The sequence below is a fragment of the Bos indicus x Bos taurus genome, chromosome 12, assembly GCF_003369695.1.
Source record: "Bos indicus x Bos taurus breed Angus x Brahman F1 hybrid chromosome 12, Bos_hybrid_MaternalHap_v2.0, whole genome shotgun sequence".
In the NCBI taxonomy this organism is placed as follows: Eukaryota; Metazoa; Chordata; class Mammalia; order Artiodactyla; family Bovidae; genus Bos; species Bos indicus x Bos taurus.
The window spans coordinates 76,746,994-76,760,961 of NC_040087.1; the positions used below are offsets into that span (position 1 = coordinate 76,746,994).

Consider the following 13,968-nt stretch of genomic DNA (forward strand, 5'->3'; position numbering starts at 1 on the left):
GGACGTTTATGCCCGACTTTTAGACAGCAAGTGGAAGATGGAAAGGTCGTTGCTCTCATCCGGCAGCCATGCTTACGCCTCAGCGGCGTCTTCGGGGGAGGCGTGCTGTGCTCTCCGGCGTCGTTTCCTGCTCTGATCTCTTTGGTCCGTGGTTTACTCGCCGTATTACCGTCATCATTGGTTTGCTTTGTCTCTTCATGTTTGAGTTTCTAAATCCACATAAGCCAGCATTTTGGTGTGTTAGATTGTGAGTTTCTTCAGTGAATGCATTATAGCAAAACTATTTTATCATTTTAAAAAAGCCCTGTAAAGGGACTTCCTTGGGGGTCCAGCAGTTAAGACTCTGCGCTTCCAGTGGCTTGGGGTCCATCCCTTGTCTGGGAACTGAGATCCCACGTGCCGCGCTCCCTGGCCAAAACACAGATATAAAATAAAAAGAAAAGAATCCAGCTAATAAAAAAAAAAAATCCCTGTGAAGTCAAAGCATTGTTGAAGAGCCCCTGGCACTGGCACTGTCCCAGGCCTCTGGTGTTCCCTCTCAGCGCTGAAGAACTTGCACGGGAAGGCCCAGCTCCCCAAAGTTCGCTTATTCTGCTCCCGGGAGACCACTTTACTTTAACTTGAGATGACCAAAGAGAAGTTCACAGAGAACAGGAGGGGAGAAGACGGGCGGGGACCTAGCAAAATGATACACTTCCCTACCTGTGTGCTTATTTACATAATTGTGTTTTTATAACATTTCCTGTACTTTTCTGTAAGCGGATGCTGCCCTAATTATGGATTTTCAAGAGAACGTTTCATTGTACCCCAAATTATATAGTGCTTTTCAAAAGGTACCTTCTTACTAGTTTACCAAGTACCTTATAAACTCGTAATTACATAAAACAATTCAGGATACAGAATGGAAACCGCCTGTACTGTTAACAGATGTTGGCTGATATTGTTACATAATTGAGCACAAGGCTTTCAAAGATCTATAATATTTTTCTTGTGCAGCAAGAAAAGAAATGACTCATTATAGCCACAATGTATCACGGAGGCTCCTGATCAAACAGAACGCGTATGTTCTATTTTGTGAGTTGCGTACAGCGCATTGTCAATGGACTTGCCTTTGTGGTTGGGAAAGTGCCACTTATTCCAGCAAATTGCCTTTGTGGCATATGTTAGACAGCTTGTGGGCACCTGGGCGAGGCAGAGGCTGGGCCCCTTTATCGAGGCACACCTGCACACGGCGTCCCACGGCACCCAGCTCCCGGGAGGCTGCCCCGTTAACAGAGTCCTCCAGGAACCCACTGGTGACTTGCTCTCCAAGCTCACCTTCCCTGCAGACCCGACGTGTGGCTGGCTCCCTATACAGTAGCTCCCCCCACCCCACCCCCATCATTTTCGGATCTGTATCAAGACACCAGTGCTTCAAAAAAGTAACCTCAGTGGAGACCGAGGAAATAAATCCTATTATTAAGTGCTGGATTTAATGTTTAATTAATTTAAACATTAAATTAATTAAACATTTCTATTTAATTCTCAGCACTATTGGTAAAAAAAGAAAAAGAGGAAAGTTATTTATCTTAGGCTATTAGAATTGGAAGGACCCTTGTGTTTCTGATTACAAAATGTGATAAGAAAACGTTAGGTTCAATTTTTGCATCGTTGAAAGACAGCCCCATATTTTCTTCTCCAGAGAATGTTGTGTTTTAAGAAATAGCTGGAGATATACACAGACGTAACTAATCCCTTTCATCAGAGGTTTTGGTATTGGCCTTAAGTTCTTCTTTTCTGGAAACTTTTCCCTTTTTGGCCAGAATTTTGAAAGATGAGTTGCTGAAATAGATTCTGTGCCTTTCTGTTTTTCTGTTGGCATGTTCCTCCCTTTCTATTCCTGTGATTCTTCCCTCAAAAACTGCCCTTAATGACAGTGTTGCTCACTGCCGTCGAGGCTCCTTGCGGCACACTGAAGTTCAAGAACTGACTTAGCAGCTAAACAAAGAAACCTCGAGGAGAGGTTGATTCATAAACGTAGCCAGACGTGTTGAAAGTGATGCGTTATGTCACCGCGGCATATCAACATTATCAATTACATATCCTTAAACAACTCACCTAACTGAATGATTTACTTTGTGTTTAACTGCCTTTTTCAATTAAAGGAACTGAGGATGCAATATCAGAAACCATTATATTTTCTCCTGTTAACACCAGCATTGTTGTCCCACAAGGTGTGTGTGTGTGGGGGGGGGGTATGTTGGGGTTGTCCTGGGGGCCATGCTGCTCAGCTTTAAATGGTGTAAACAAGTGATTAATGATCAGGAGCGAGCCCTCACCCTGCCTCCAGATCTTTCCTTCAGTGCGTTTCCATTTCTGTCACCTTGCTGCACTCTTGGGAGGTGATATTTCAGGGTAGTTCGCAGTGTTTCTTTTGCTGGCATTTCTTTCCATTTTGAGGGCCCATAATGCTTCTTGATGAGTTTTTGTCTGTTTTGTTTGTTTTTTAAAGTATTATTTAGCATTATGACCCAAACCTTAAACTGTTGAATTTGCAGCTGCAGTATAGGTGTTCTGTTGGCCCCAACCAAGGAGCTCTAGGTCCTACCCCTAGCCCCGCCCCAGGTTACAGGGGTGATAACTTGAACCAGACATTCTGGTTTCTTGGGACCTCGTTTTATTGTCTCACACATTAATATGGTATTCTTGTTTCACAAGACTAAACCATATACAGCATTTCTTAAATGTGTATTTGCACTAGGTGGATATATTAACTGTTACTCTACAGATGAGAATTTGAACTACTAACTGACCCCCTTTATTTGTTCTCTGTATAAAGTTTTGTTGTAACAGTGCTAATTACCAAACTGCTGAATTTGTGAAAAAGTGCACAGCAGTAATTTGCACCTTAGTGTTGCTTTGCCACTTAAAAAAAATTGTGAACACACACACAGGGTGCACACACTTGATTTATGAGCTTCCGAGGGGCACGTTTATCTGCGGATCTGTAACCACGAGTGTAGCATTTGTTGTCTGTGTTTGTGGACACTCATTTTATCCCGATAAGAGCTGTTGGGTGCTAAATGGGACATTTTAACAAGGAAGAGCAGCATTTTAAATTACCCTGTGCTTGCGTTTATTATTTTTCTCTAGTTTTAGAAAGAAAAAAAAAAAGACAGGAAAAAATGATCTCCTTTCTCGTTCCTTCCTGTCGATGTGAAATCATGAACTAGAGGAGTCGCATCTGAGGGTTTTGGTGGAGAGTCACCATTCTTCCAGTGGCAGATGATAATGGTTCTCTTCCGTTAGCTTCACGTCCCAAGTAAACGCTTCTACGTCATTAACGTCTTCTCACACACCTAAGCCAGCCCAGGTTCATTTTGTGTTTTCGTCTGTAAGAACAGCCTCTGTTGCTAGAGTTCGGTTCAGTCGCTCAGTCATGCCTGACTCTTTGCGACCCCATGGATTGCAGCCCAGGCCTCCCTGTCCATCACCAACTCCCAGAGCTTGTTCAAACTCATGTCCATCGAGTCGGTGATGTCATCCAACCACCTCATCCTGTCGTCCCCTTCTCCTCCTGCCTTCAATCTTTCCCAGCATCAGGGTCTTTTCCAGTGAGTCGTTCTTCACAGGACAAGGACAGCCTCAGGTCTTGGGAAAATTTTATTTCTGCCCTGTGGGCATGTCAGGAACATCCCCTCCAGGTATTGCTTAGTAAACCTGGGAGCCAGAAACCCAGACAGGGAACTCTGACTATCTGAAAACTTTACACCTTCCATATTTTCATACGTGTACTTCAGATTAATTCCACCTGCCACTTAGTTGGATTTCTAGTGGCTAGGAACTTTCAAAAGATATTTGTGTTTTTAAAAAGAAACGCAAAAAATTAAATTTTCTTTCCTGATACAAGAGCTTTTCTGTACTTGTAAGAAATCCTCCTCCTGGGCAGAAAGGAAAGGTTTCAAAGGAGCCTCATCTCCATATGGTTTTAGTCGATAATCCTTTATCCACCATCTTCAGCCCTCATTCCTTTGCTTTCTTGCCTGTGGCTACATTTCTATCTCTGCATCAATTAGCACAGTGATTTATACAACAAGCAAGCAGTTTAGAGGTAATGGTACACAATTAACATCTCATTCCACCATAAAGGGTATGCTAAATACCCCAGTCACTGCTTTCTCTGCCTGGAATTGAAATAAGTGTTTGTCTTAATTCATATGCTATCTGATGTGAAGTGGGCCTGCTTTGTACTGCACTACACCATTAATCTAATTATAGATAGCTGCAAATGAAGTGCTGTCTGAGCCGGGAGATTGAAGAAAATAGCCTTTTGTCATTTAGCATGACTCTGTGAAGCAAGATCACACTTTCCAGGGCAATACTGCAAAATGGAGATCTCAATAATATTGCTGCCTGTTGCATCTTTTCTAATTACAACAAGCATTGTAAACACACCCCGGCGCTGATATAAATAGAGCTGTAGATACGCTGTCACTTGGGCCGTCGGAGAAAGTCCTCCGAGTGCTGTTGGATTAAATGATGCGTTCTGATTGACAGCTACCTTGAGACTGTGCTGATGGAGTTGTCTCAGTATTACGCTAACAGGCTGTCCGCTGCCGGCAGCTGTACCGGGCGCTCGGACTGCTGTCTCTCCATTTCGCCTTCTTCGCCAGGCCTGTCCTTCCAGGAGGACAGCGACAGGCTCCTCATCCTGTATGTTTTCCGCACCGTTCTGTGGACCGTTTCTGTTGGCTTGGTTTTGCAGGGCCTGATGCTGAAGTAGAGGGGAATGTGTTTCGCCTGGCTTCGAACCGTCGCTTTGTCTATTGTGTATTCCATGAAGAATTTAGGAAAGGAAAACAAGCTTGAATTACAGTCCTGGTTCCACCTAAATGCTGTATTTCTTGTGGGTTTTTTCCCCCCCTAGTTTTTTTAAACACCTTTGTTTTCAGAGATGCATCATCATTTCTGCAACTCGGCATTTCTCCCACTTTTGAACCATTGACAGTTTCCCTCCCTCCCGCGCAGGGTTAGGAAAGTAGACTTGGAGAGGAACATTTCAGCCTTAGCTCTCACTGCCACACTGTGGAAATGAAGACACAGCTTAACGTTGGAGACCTTTGGGGCAGAAGGTATAAAACTGTGAATGAGAAGAGATCCTTGTATTTGGAGAAATGTGTTTGCCACCTTACTCAGCCAGGGCCGAGGTGCGGTATAAGGCCAGTGCTTCAGGATGTTAAGATAACTGATGTAAAATAATTGATGGTGAAGCTTCATCGTTTATCCTTCAGTCCGTGATGGCTGCACAGGCCCACGGTTGACATGAAAACCACGAGCAGAGCATCAGCTGTACGTATATACAATTCTTGTTCTGGAAAGAATGACGCAGGGAGGAAGACCGGAGCTGAGACTGCTTTACGAGGAATGACAGAGGAGCCTCTGAAGTCACAACTGAAAAAAATAAGGAAACAAACCGGAAGCCTTATCTTGTGAGGGGACCCCCAGACCCCTGATCCTACAGGTGCGCGGGTGCATAGAACTGCTGGTACGTCTGGAGGCCTCGGGAAGAAGCACGGGCATTTAAGCCCTATGAGGGGATGCAGATGCTAAACCAACATCGATACCAGCAAGACGGTGCATTGTGTGACCATCTGAGTGCAGTGTGTCCACCAAAGGGCTCTTTGCTGCCCGGGGCACCAAGCAGCATGTGTGCTGGGCAGGAGTGGGCACACCCACTGGCAGGATGTTGCCGTTAACCAAGTCTGGTTAAAAAGCATCTCTCCCCCAAAACCATGACGGGCCCACTCCTCCCCTAGCAACCTCCCCACCCGGCACCCCCCACCTCACCACGGTTCCCTCTCCTGATTCAGGTTCCCTGTTGAGAGCTGTATGTTCATTCTTAACACAGTCCACTGTGTTCCTTTTAATTGTCCATCTCTTATAGTTTTCTTCGTGATCCTTTTTATGTCTGGTATGATTTTTCTCTCTTTCTTTTGAACTTTCTAGGGAGAAATTTTCTTGTTAGACATGGTTTTTCACTGCAGACACCACAAATGAATTTGCTTAAAAGCCGGGGCTGGGGTTATTTGACCATGATTCAGTTACTAGATAAAGCCTGGGTTGAGGAACTGGAGCTCCGGGGAGCACCTGTTTTCTGCTCCAACTTACACTTCGAAGTGTGTTTTCAGGAACTTAATAATTTGCCTGTGGTTTGGAGAGCACCTCCCCACACACACAAGGTGAGGTTCCCTCCTGATGGGCCTGGAGCCACTCAGCTTCCAGCCTCCTCCGACCAGCAAGCAGCCTCCGCATCAAGCAGACATGTCTCCACACCTGAGGAGGGCAGAGCCTTCTGGCTTCTCTCAAGATTCTGCTTCTCTCTCTCATCCGTGAACCTTTAGCATCCTGGCCAGCCACCCCCAAAGCAGCAAATTGGTGGTCTGTCTGCTTGCTTCGGGCTCAGGCAGTCAAGAATCTGCCTGTAGTGCAGGAGACCCAGGTTCCATCCCTAGGTCGGGAAGATTACCCTGGAGAAGGAAATGGCAACCCACTCCAGTTTTCTTGCCTGGGAAATCCCATGGACAGAGGAGCCTGGCGGGCTACAGTCCATGGGGTCTGAAAGAGTCAGACACAACTGAGCGAGTAACACTCTCCTGCTTGAAAGTAATAACTTACCAGCAAAACTCTCCAGAAAAGTCCTATGGGACCTCTTAGGACTATTAAAATATTTAGCATAAAAGTGCACACACATCATAGGGTATTTTCCTGAAATCTCTCACATCGTTGACTGCTTTGTCTGTGCCCCCTAAGAATTCAGAGATACCAGTAAATAGCTGTTTTGATCATAAGCTCTGAAAGCCCTCGTGTACATTCTTAAATGGCTCCCTTTCTGGGGCATCAGGAAGCGTTTGCAGTTCTCACCACGCAGTTCACCCCGATGGGCCTCTGTGCTGCCTCTCCGCTCACCTCCCATCCTGGCCGGCTCCCCCTGGCCCGCCGCACTGCCAGCATAGAGATCGTTTCGAGAAGGCGTGTTTGTGTGGGCACGCTGAAGGGCCAGGACAACATCAAAGGTAATCTTAAAACGAGAACCTTCTCCTCCGCTGCTGCTTTTTCTATTCAGAAAGGTCATCTCAAAGCCAACTGTTTGTAACAGAGCCTCTCCCAAGGCGTTTACGCCCGTTGTTATTTTTTGCTTGTGATTACAATAAGTCGCTTATCCCCCAAACAGATTTAAGAACAATAAACAAATACAAAAGGAAAAGGAACATCTCATCAATAACAAAGACCGCATCCAAAGGCATTGAGTTCTGTGACTCTCTTACATCTCCTTCCAAGCAAAGCAGGAGTCCCATGGAGAAAGGAATCCAGATAGGAAAATCACAAAAATAGTAAAAAGGATCCGGTTGTACTCAGGACCTTGTCATTTCTGGGGTGCACTGGTGCTCAGGACAGTCCTGGCACTTTATTACCTGAAGGGGCTGGTTGGGATGCAGCTAACATTGGTTTTTAAGGGTATCCTCCATGGTGAAGTGTGATAAATCAAATTATCCTGGGTGTAGAAAGATAACCTTGCCCCGAGTTCACATTTTGAAGTCAAATTGTGCGAAACACAAGAAGAAAAGATCTGTATGCTCGGGGGACAACTAGCCAGCTGGACCCAGCGCTGAGCAGTCCCAAGAAGAAGCCACACGGGACGGTGTCAGCCACACGAGTAACTTTGTTGTTGTTGTTGTTGACTCTGATGCCTCTAGTGAGGTGGGATTTGCTTTTCCAAGGCATTCAGAGCGCAGATATTAAAACTGTGCAATTTGGTACAATTATATTCTCCACCCCCCCCCCCCCGCAGTCAAGCCAGCAGCCCCCCGCCCCCCCACCATAGATTTAATGAAGGACTTTGAGGTGCATTTTGTCTTTGATAAATAGCCCCTCTGCCCAGAATGTTTATTAGAGTGACAGCAGAGTACATTCTCCTTGCTTTTTCCTTCGCCACTTATGACTCAGATGAATTTTAATAGGAGCAAAAAGCTTTTATTTGCGCTGTAATTTCACTTAAGGATCATATCCTTCAGAAACTGGCAGACACGTGTACGTCTGGATTGCAAAGCACACGCTCAGGAGTACAGGAAAACATGCAGAAGACGGTATTATTCAACCTGTCACAGCGCCACGAGTCTGCTCGGAATTTAGGCCATCAGGTTCTTCCGTGGGCCCTCTTCCCGCCCCCAGCCTCCCCCACATGCCTTTGAAAGTGGGCCCTGAGAGCACACTTAGAGATGTCCACCGCCCCGGACAGGATGAAGGGTGATTCCATTTGGCTTTTGCCTCCCCGCCATCATGATGCCCAAGGAGCCTTTGAGCTACAACTGCTTTTTTCTAACAAAATGGAGCTGCCTGGTCACGCCATCTCTCTTGCCCCCAGGGGAGATGCTCTTTGGTAGGAATCAGAAAAATCTTCAGGTGGTGGTTCTAACTTGAGTAAGCAACACTTCCCCCAACCGTGTCTTGTCTCTGGACAGACCAAACCCTGGCTTGTGTGTTTATTCACAGAGATCTAGGATGGGCCCCCCACCCCCCATACCGGGCAGAAATTCCTTGTGTTAGAAATGTTCTGGTGGACTGAGCTGCCTTTCATGTGCCCCTCATCATTTGAGAGCCACCTAGAAAATGGGCCATTAAAGTCCTGGGCTTGCAGATTGTTTCCCTTCAGTGGTTTTAAAAATCTCGAGTTATTGTCTCTTGGTGTAGAGGATATTCACGTTATATTTCGTTTTCATCAACTCTAACCATCCTGTTAACGCTGGAAGGACCATGTAATGTTGTGCTTAAAAAGAAAAAGTAACTTTTTCAATCATGAATATAATTTTTTATGTCACTGGAAAAAACCCTGAATTTTAAATATTCTTTTGCCCCAAATGAACACCAAAACCTTTTGTCTTAACTTACTGATAACACGGCCCAGCCGCTGTCTCCGGGGAGCCGGGGGTTTGACACAGCCGTCTGCTGCCACCTACCGGTGAGTGCTGGCAGCACCCGCCGCTCTGCTGGCCGGCCCAGCTGCAGAATGCGCGTCCACTGGGAAAAGTTTCTAAGGGAATACAGGAAAATTCTGTCTTCTTTGTAAGGTTTTAAGATGTTTTTCTTAACGATACAGGATGATTACTGTTTGTCACTAATGAATTACTGGACTCGTTCCGCTTTCGAGAAATTTCGTACACAGCTGGCTCACAACACAGGGCAGAAGCAAACGAGCGCGTTTCGCTTCCGTGTGCAGTAGTGGAAAACCGTGTGACTTCAGAGGTGGTGTGACTTAAAAGCTGAAAACGGATTGTGAACAATTGCTGCATTGGAAGAGGAAAAGTTCATCATGTGACCTCACTTTTTTTTTCTCCCCCTTTGTAGTACAAGGTGCGTATCCTCACCAAACTCGCCGCAGAGTTAAACAAATTTATGCTGGAAAAAGCTGCCGAGGACACAAGCAGCATTCTGCGCTCCCCAATGCCTGGCGTGGTGGTGGCCATCTCTGTCAAGCCCGGGGACCTGGTGAGGACCGACCCTGTCTGCCGGGGGGCGGGGGGAGACCGAGGCAGGGTCCCAGTCTTGAGTCACGTCACCCCACAGTACAGCAGAGGAGCTTTTGCGCGCTCTTTGTCCAGCATTTCACATCACAGTCTCTCTCAGCGCCTCTCCTGCCCAACGACCCAGGGAAACTTGAAACAGAAATAAGGCCAGATCCATTGTTTCTTTGGCAAATTCAGCATCTCAAGAAGCGTTTATTTAAAATTCCTATTTACTCTCTGTGGTTTAAGTATTCCTGAAGAAGTCATACTAAGAAATAGCCCCCTGATGGGGGAACTTTTGGCACGCATCCTGGAATAAACGGGAAGGGTGCTAAGGAAAGTTATTGCCGTAATCTGTGTGGTACCAGAGCACTTCCCAAATAAAATGTAGGATCAGAGGTTGAATTTTTATTTTGACCTTGTGACATTAAGGCACAAATCAAGGGTATATTATTAGTGTTTCCTCACATGTTCAGTCTCCAGGTCATTTGCTGTGGACAGATTGGTAGGATACAGTCATTGTCCTAGAACAGATAGAAATCTATTGATCAGCATCAAAAGTAGAAAGAAAACAAAGGTGCAACGGGAAGGTTTCCAGGGAGAACTTCAGTCCTTGCGTTTCTATTTCTGCGCTGGGAGCACAGCCAAGCACTGTGGTCTTCAGCGGATGATACGGTGATTCCATTTTGTGTCTCAGTTATGTCACAGGCCTTTATGCATTTTCCTGTCAAGATGACATGAAAACTGCCTCTCTGTTTCTTTATTAACGTAAATAAATTAATGTTGAGAAAAACTAATGTAGTTGGTTGGCATTAGCTTCTAAAAAAGTACTTGCAGTAGGCAAATATTAACAAAAAATGATTGATTTCAGTTGTTTTAAAATGATTAGGCCTGAAACTGATAATGAGAAGTTGGAAAACTGACCCAACAATTGCTTTACTTGATGACACAGAAATGGAAGTACCGGCTTTTAAAAGAGGTTCCGAGCTGGGGATTGTTAGGTTTGAAAGCACTGACATCCCCAGAAGAAAGCCCTCTTTAGGACTGTTAGGCTACCTAGCGTCAAGGATTTGGGAGAGGTGATGCGGATTCAAGATTGGGTTGGATATGGCGGTGGGGGTTGCCTTGTATCACTTCCTTCTGAAGGCTTTGGCCTTGACGTTGAGAAGGCCTATACCCACTCCATGAGCAGAGCAGTCAGTGGAATCTCCTAGCGACTAGGAGTGTAGGCTGGTAAACAGTGGGAGGGAGTTGGGCTTTGGTTGTTTTTATTTTTTCATTTTCCTCCTTAAGCTTTTTCTGGAAGCCACAGAGGCTGTGTACAGCCATCCTGAGCTTGTCAGTTCTAAGTACGTGGCTTTAATTATAAAACCACATTTGCACTCAGGAAAAAACAGTCAGTGTTTAACTGAAATCCTTGCTTTTCTAACACCTGAATCAGGGCCTTAGAGGAGGGAAGAGGATGGGGAGGCTGCTCCTGCTGGGAGATGGGGGTGGGGGTGGGATTCAGGCTGGCGGTGCCCTCCCTGGAGGACGGGGAGCCTGCAGCCTTCTCCTTTACATCAAGAGCTTCCTCCTGGCCTAGCTGCTCCAGAGACCACAAGGGTTTGGCCTTCATACTCTCAGTTTCTGGTTCATAATTTAATGTGGGAAAGCACAGCATTTTAGTAAAATGGGACAGTGTGGTATTAGGTCTTGGTTCATTTGGGGGGAGCTCAGACATTGGACGGAGCAGGCAATGGCACCCCACTCCAGTACTCTTGCCTGGAAAATCCCATGGGTGGAGGAGCCTGTTGGGCTGCAGTCCATGGGATCGCAAAGAGTCGGACATGACTGAGCGACTTCACTTTCATGCATTGGAGAAGGAAATGGCAACCCACTCCAGTGTTCTTGTCTGGAGAATCCCACGGACAGGGGAGCCTGTTGGGCTGCTTTCTATGGGGTCACACAGAGTCGGACATGACTGAAGCGACTTAGCAGCTTAGCAGCAGCAGCAGACATCGGAGACCACCACCGATAATTAAATGTGGGTATTCAAGGGTGGTTTGCCTTGAGAAGGAACTGGGGCCTCTGTTTTAAGGATTTCTTTAAAGACAGGGCACGTGACGGGCTTTCGGGGGAGGTCCACAGAATTGCCCCGGGCACCGTGCTTGTCGGTGTGCACCTGTGTGCCCAGGCTGCTCGTGGAGGGCAGGTGGCGTTTACTTTCTCTGTCCAGCTTCCGATGCCGCTTTTGGCCCTTGCAGGACTTCCTTTCATATCCTGTATCATTGTATTTCGATAATGCAGTATTCTCCCGTGAGTTATTATTTGTAAAAAATGTCTCAGACTGCTAAGACCCGAACCAGATGCAGGGGGTGAGACGTTTAGTTGCCTGCTCTCCTAACAGCTTCTACAATTAATGCTGCCTTCCTTGCGTAATGAGAACACAAGGAACTTTTCTTGGGCCAAAGGCACAGCCCATACCTGAGGACACGGCAGGGCACGTTGTCTTGTTCTTGGCGGTAACAATAGCTTGGCTGGGGTTCCCCTCTTATCAGTAGAAAGATAGTGGAATCAGTCATCCTGCGTATTTGCAAGGAAAACACTGAGAACAAGGAAGGGCCTACCTGTATTCTGCTTTTCTTTGTAATGTTATTTCGTATAGTTTAAATGCCAGCTATCTGTAATTTTTATATTTAGTGTAAGTAAAATCTGATGCGTCTTGGAATGGTGGGCCTGGTACTGTAGCGTGTCACATAGGTAATAAAGGGCAAATCTGTTCTGCAAAGTAAAGAGTTTTAAAAGAGCATAAGGGCCTCAGGACAAAATGACCCAAGGTGGCCCTTTAGAGCTGGTCGGGCCGTTTAGAGGTGGTCAGAGAGCTCAGTGGGGAGAGGACTCGCCCTGCCCACCCCCCTACCCCACATCCCCAGCACAGAGGCTGGGTTTTACTCTTCAGTGCTCATTTTAAGTTCACACAGCAAAAGTCGCTAGTACTTTTTCAGTGTCTATTACATGCTGTTTAACATTAAATGTGGTAGGAAATCAGTTTTTAAATGATTGTGTAATAACCTTTTTGAATATGTTGGGAGGGAATGCTAGTTCATAAGTGGTAGAATGCATATAAGCATGAAGTCAGGGTGGATTGGGTACAGCTAGAATCACACATTTAATTCAGAAAACAGTTGCCAGAGTGACTTTTATATGCCTTTCCTATGTGCCTTTTTCATCTTCCTTCTGAAAACAATCTTAAAATAACTGATTTTTCATTTTGAAAAATACCTACTTTTCTATACATTTAACAATATCATAAACCAGGGGCACTTCTATAATCAAAGCTGACATTTAAAAGATAACTTGTTTTAAGTTTTTAAACTACTGTCTTTATGATTTCTTGAACAAAAATATTAAAAATACATATTCTTTCAGAATGATGCTGAATACATTTTTTCCCCCAGCATTAGACTTAGTGCTGCTGAATTTGTGGTACAATTTTCATTTTGATTTTGATATCAGAAACAATAAAAATGAGGCAACCCACGGGGATATTTTAATATTGCATTTAAGTAAGATTCTAGTTCTGTTTAGATTCTACAGTCATCTCAGATTTGCATCAGAAATGCTCATCTAGTTTGATGGATATTAACTTATTGTGGTATAGTCGTTTCATGATATATGAACTTCAACTCATTTTGCTGTATACCTTAAATTTATACAGTAATGTATGCAGTTATACGTAAATAAAATGGGAAATTACAAGAAAAAAAAAGAATACCCGTCTAATATATCACAAACTGTGAGACATGAACCAGAAGCAGGCTGTATACCCATTTACATTTCCGTCTTTCTTAATTATTATTTTGTAAGTTACTAGTTTGTCAGACCAGGTAAAATCATAGATCGGTATTAAGTACCTGTTGCTGCTTTTTTTAACCACTTAGCCTGTTCAGTATTGGCAAGACAAGAGTTTGGAGTGGTTCATTGGGGCTGAGATGAGGAAGATCCACTTTGGAACGAAACTGACTGTTAGCAGGAGGGTACTTAGCTGTTGGAGATTGCCGCTCTCATGAACAATTATCTTGGGCCAAAAAAAAAAAAAAAGGTATATTCTATAAAGTGCACAAGGAGAACATAATGTGTGGAATCAGTAGTAGGCGCATCCCCCAGGACTCACGCTGGTTGACTCCTCCGAGCACGTGCTCCTCTGGGGGGCGGGGGTGGGTGGGGACGGCCACTGCCCTGGAGACACGCATGCGCATGGCGCTCAGAGCTCCCCGGCGTCCCTGAACCACCTGTGACTGCGCTTACTGCAGACTGAAGGAAGTCTCGAATGAACCTGCCAGGAGACCTTCCTCTTCGTCTGTGAGGCCGCCTCTGCCTGCAGGTCTCCCACAGGAGAAGGGCTGGGTGGGGGTGACTTCATCCTCACGCAGCCCAGTGCTGAGAG

At 45.4% G+C, this 13,968-nt stretch overlaps 1 protein-coding gene across 6 annotated transcripts in view; it reads left to right on the top strand.

Moving 5' to 3' along the window:
• PCCA (propionyl-CoA carboxylase subunit alpha) overlaps nucleotides 1-13,968 on the top strand; it is a 361,328-nt gene that overhangs the window by 336,623 nt on the left and 10,737 nt on the right. For 4 of the 6 annotated variants that reach the window (XM_027557904.1, XM_027557902.1, XM_027557900.1 and 1 more), the window contains one exon: nucleotides 9,382-9,522. The exons of the other annotated variants lie outside the window; for them this stretch is intronic. In XM_027557904.1, coding sequence (XP_027413705.1) covers nucleotides 9,382-9,522 — 141 coding nt within the window. The remainder of the gene's footprint in view (nucleotides 1-9,381; nucleotides 9,523-13,968) is intronic. 6 annotated transcript variants of the gene reach the window in all.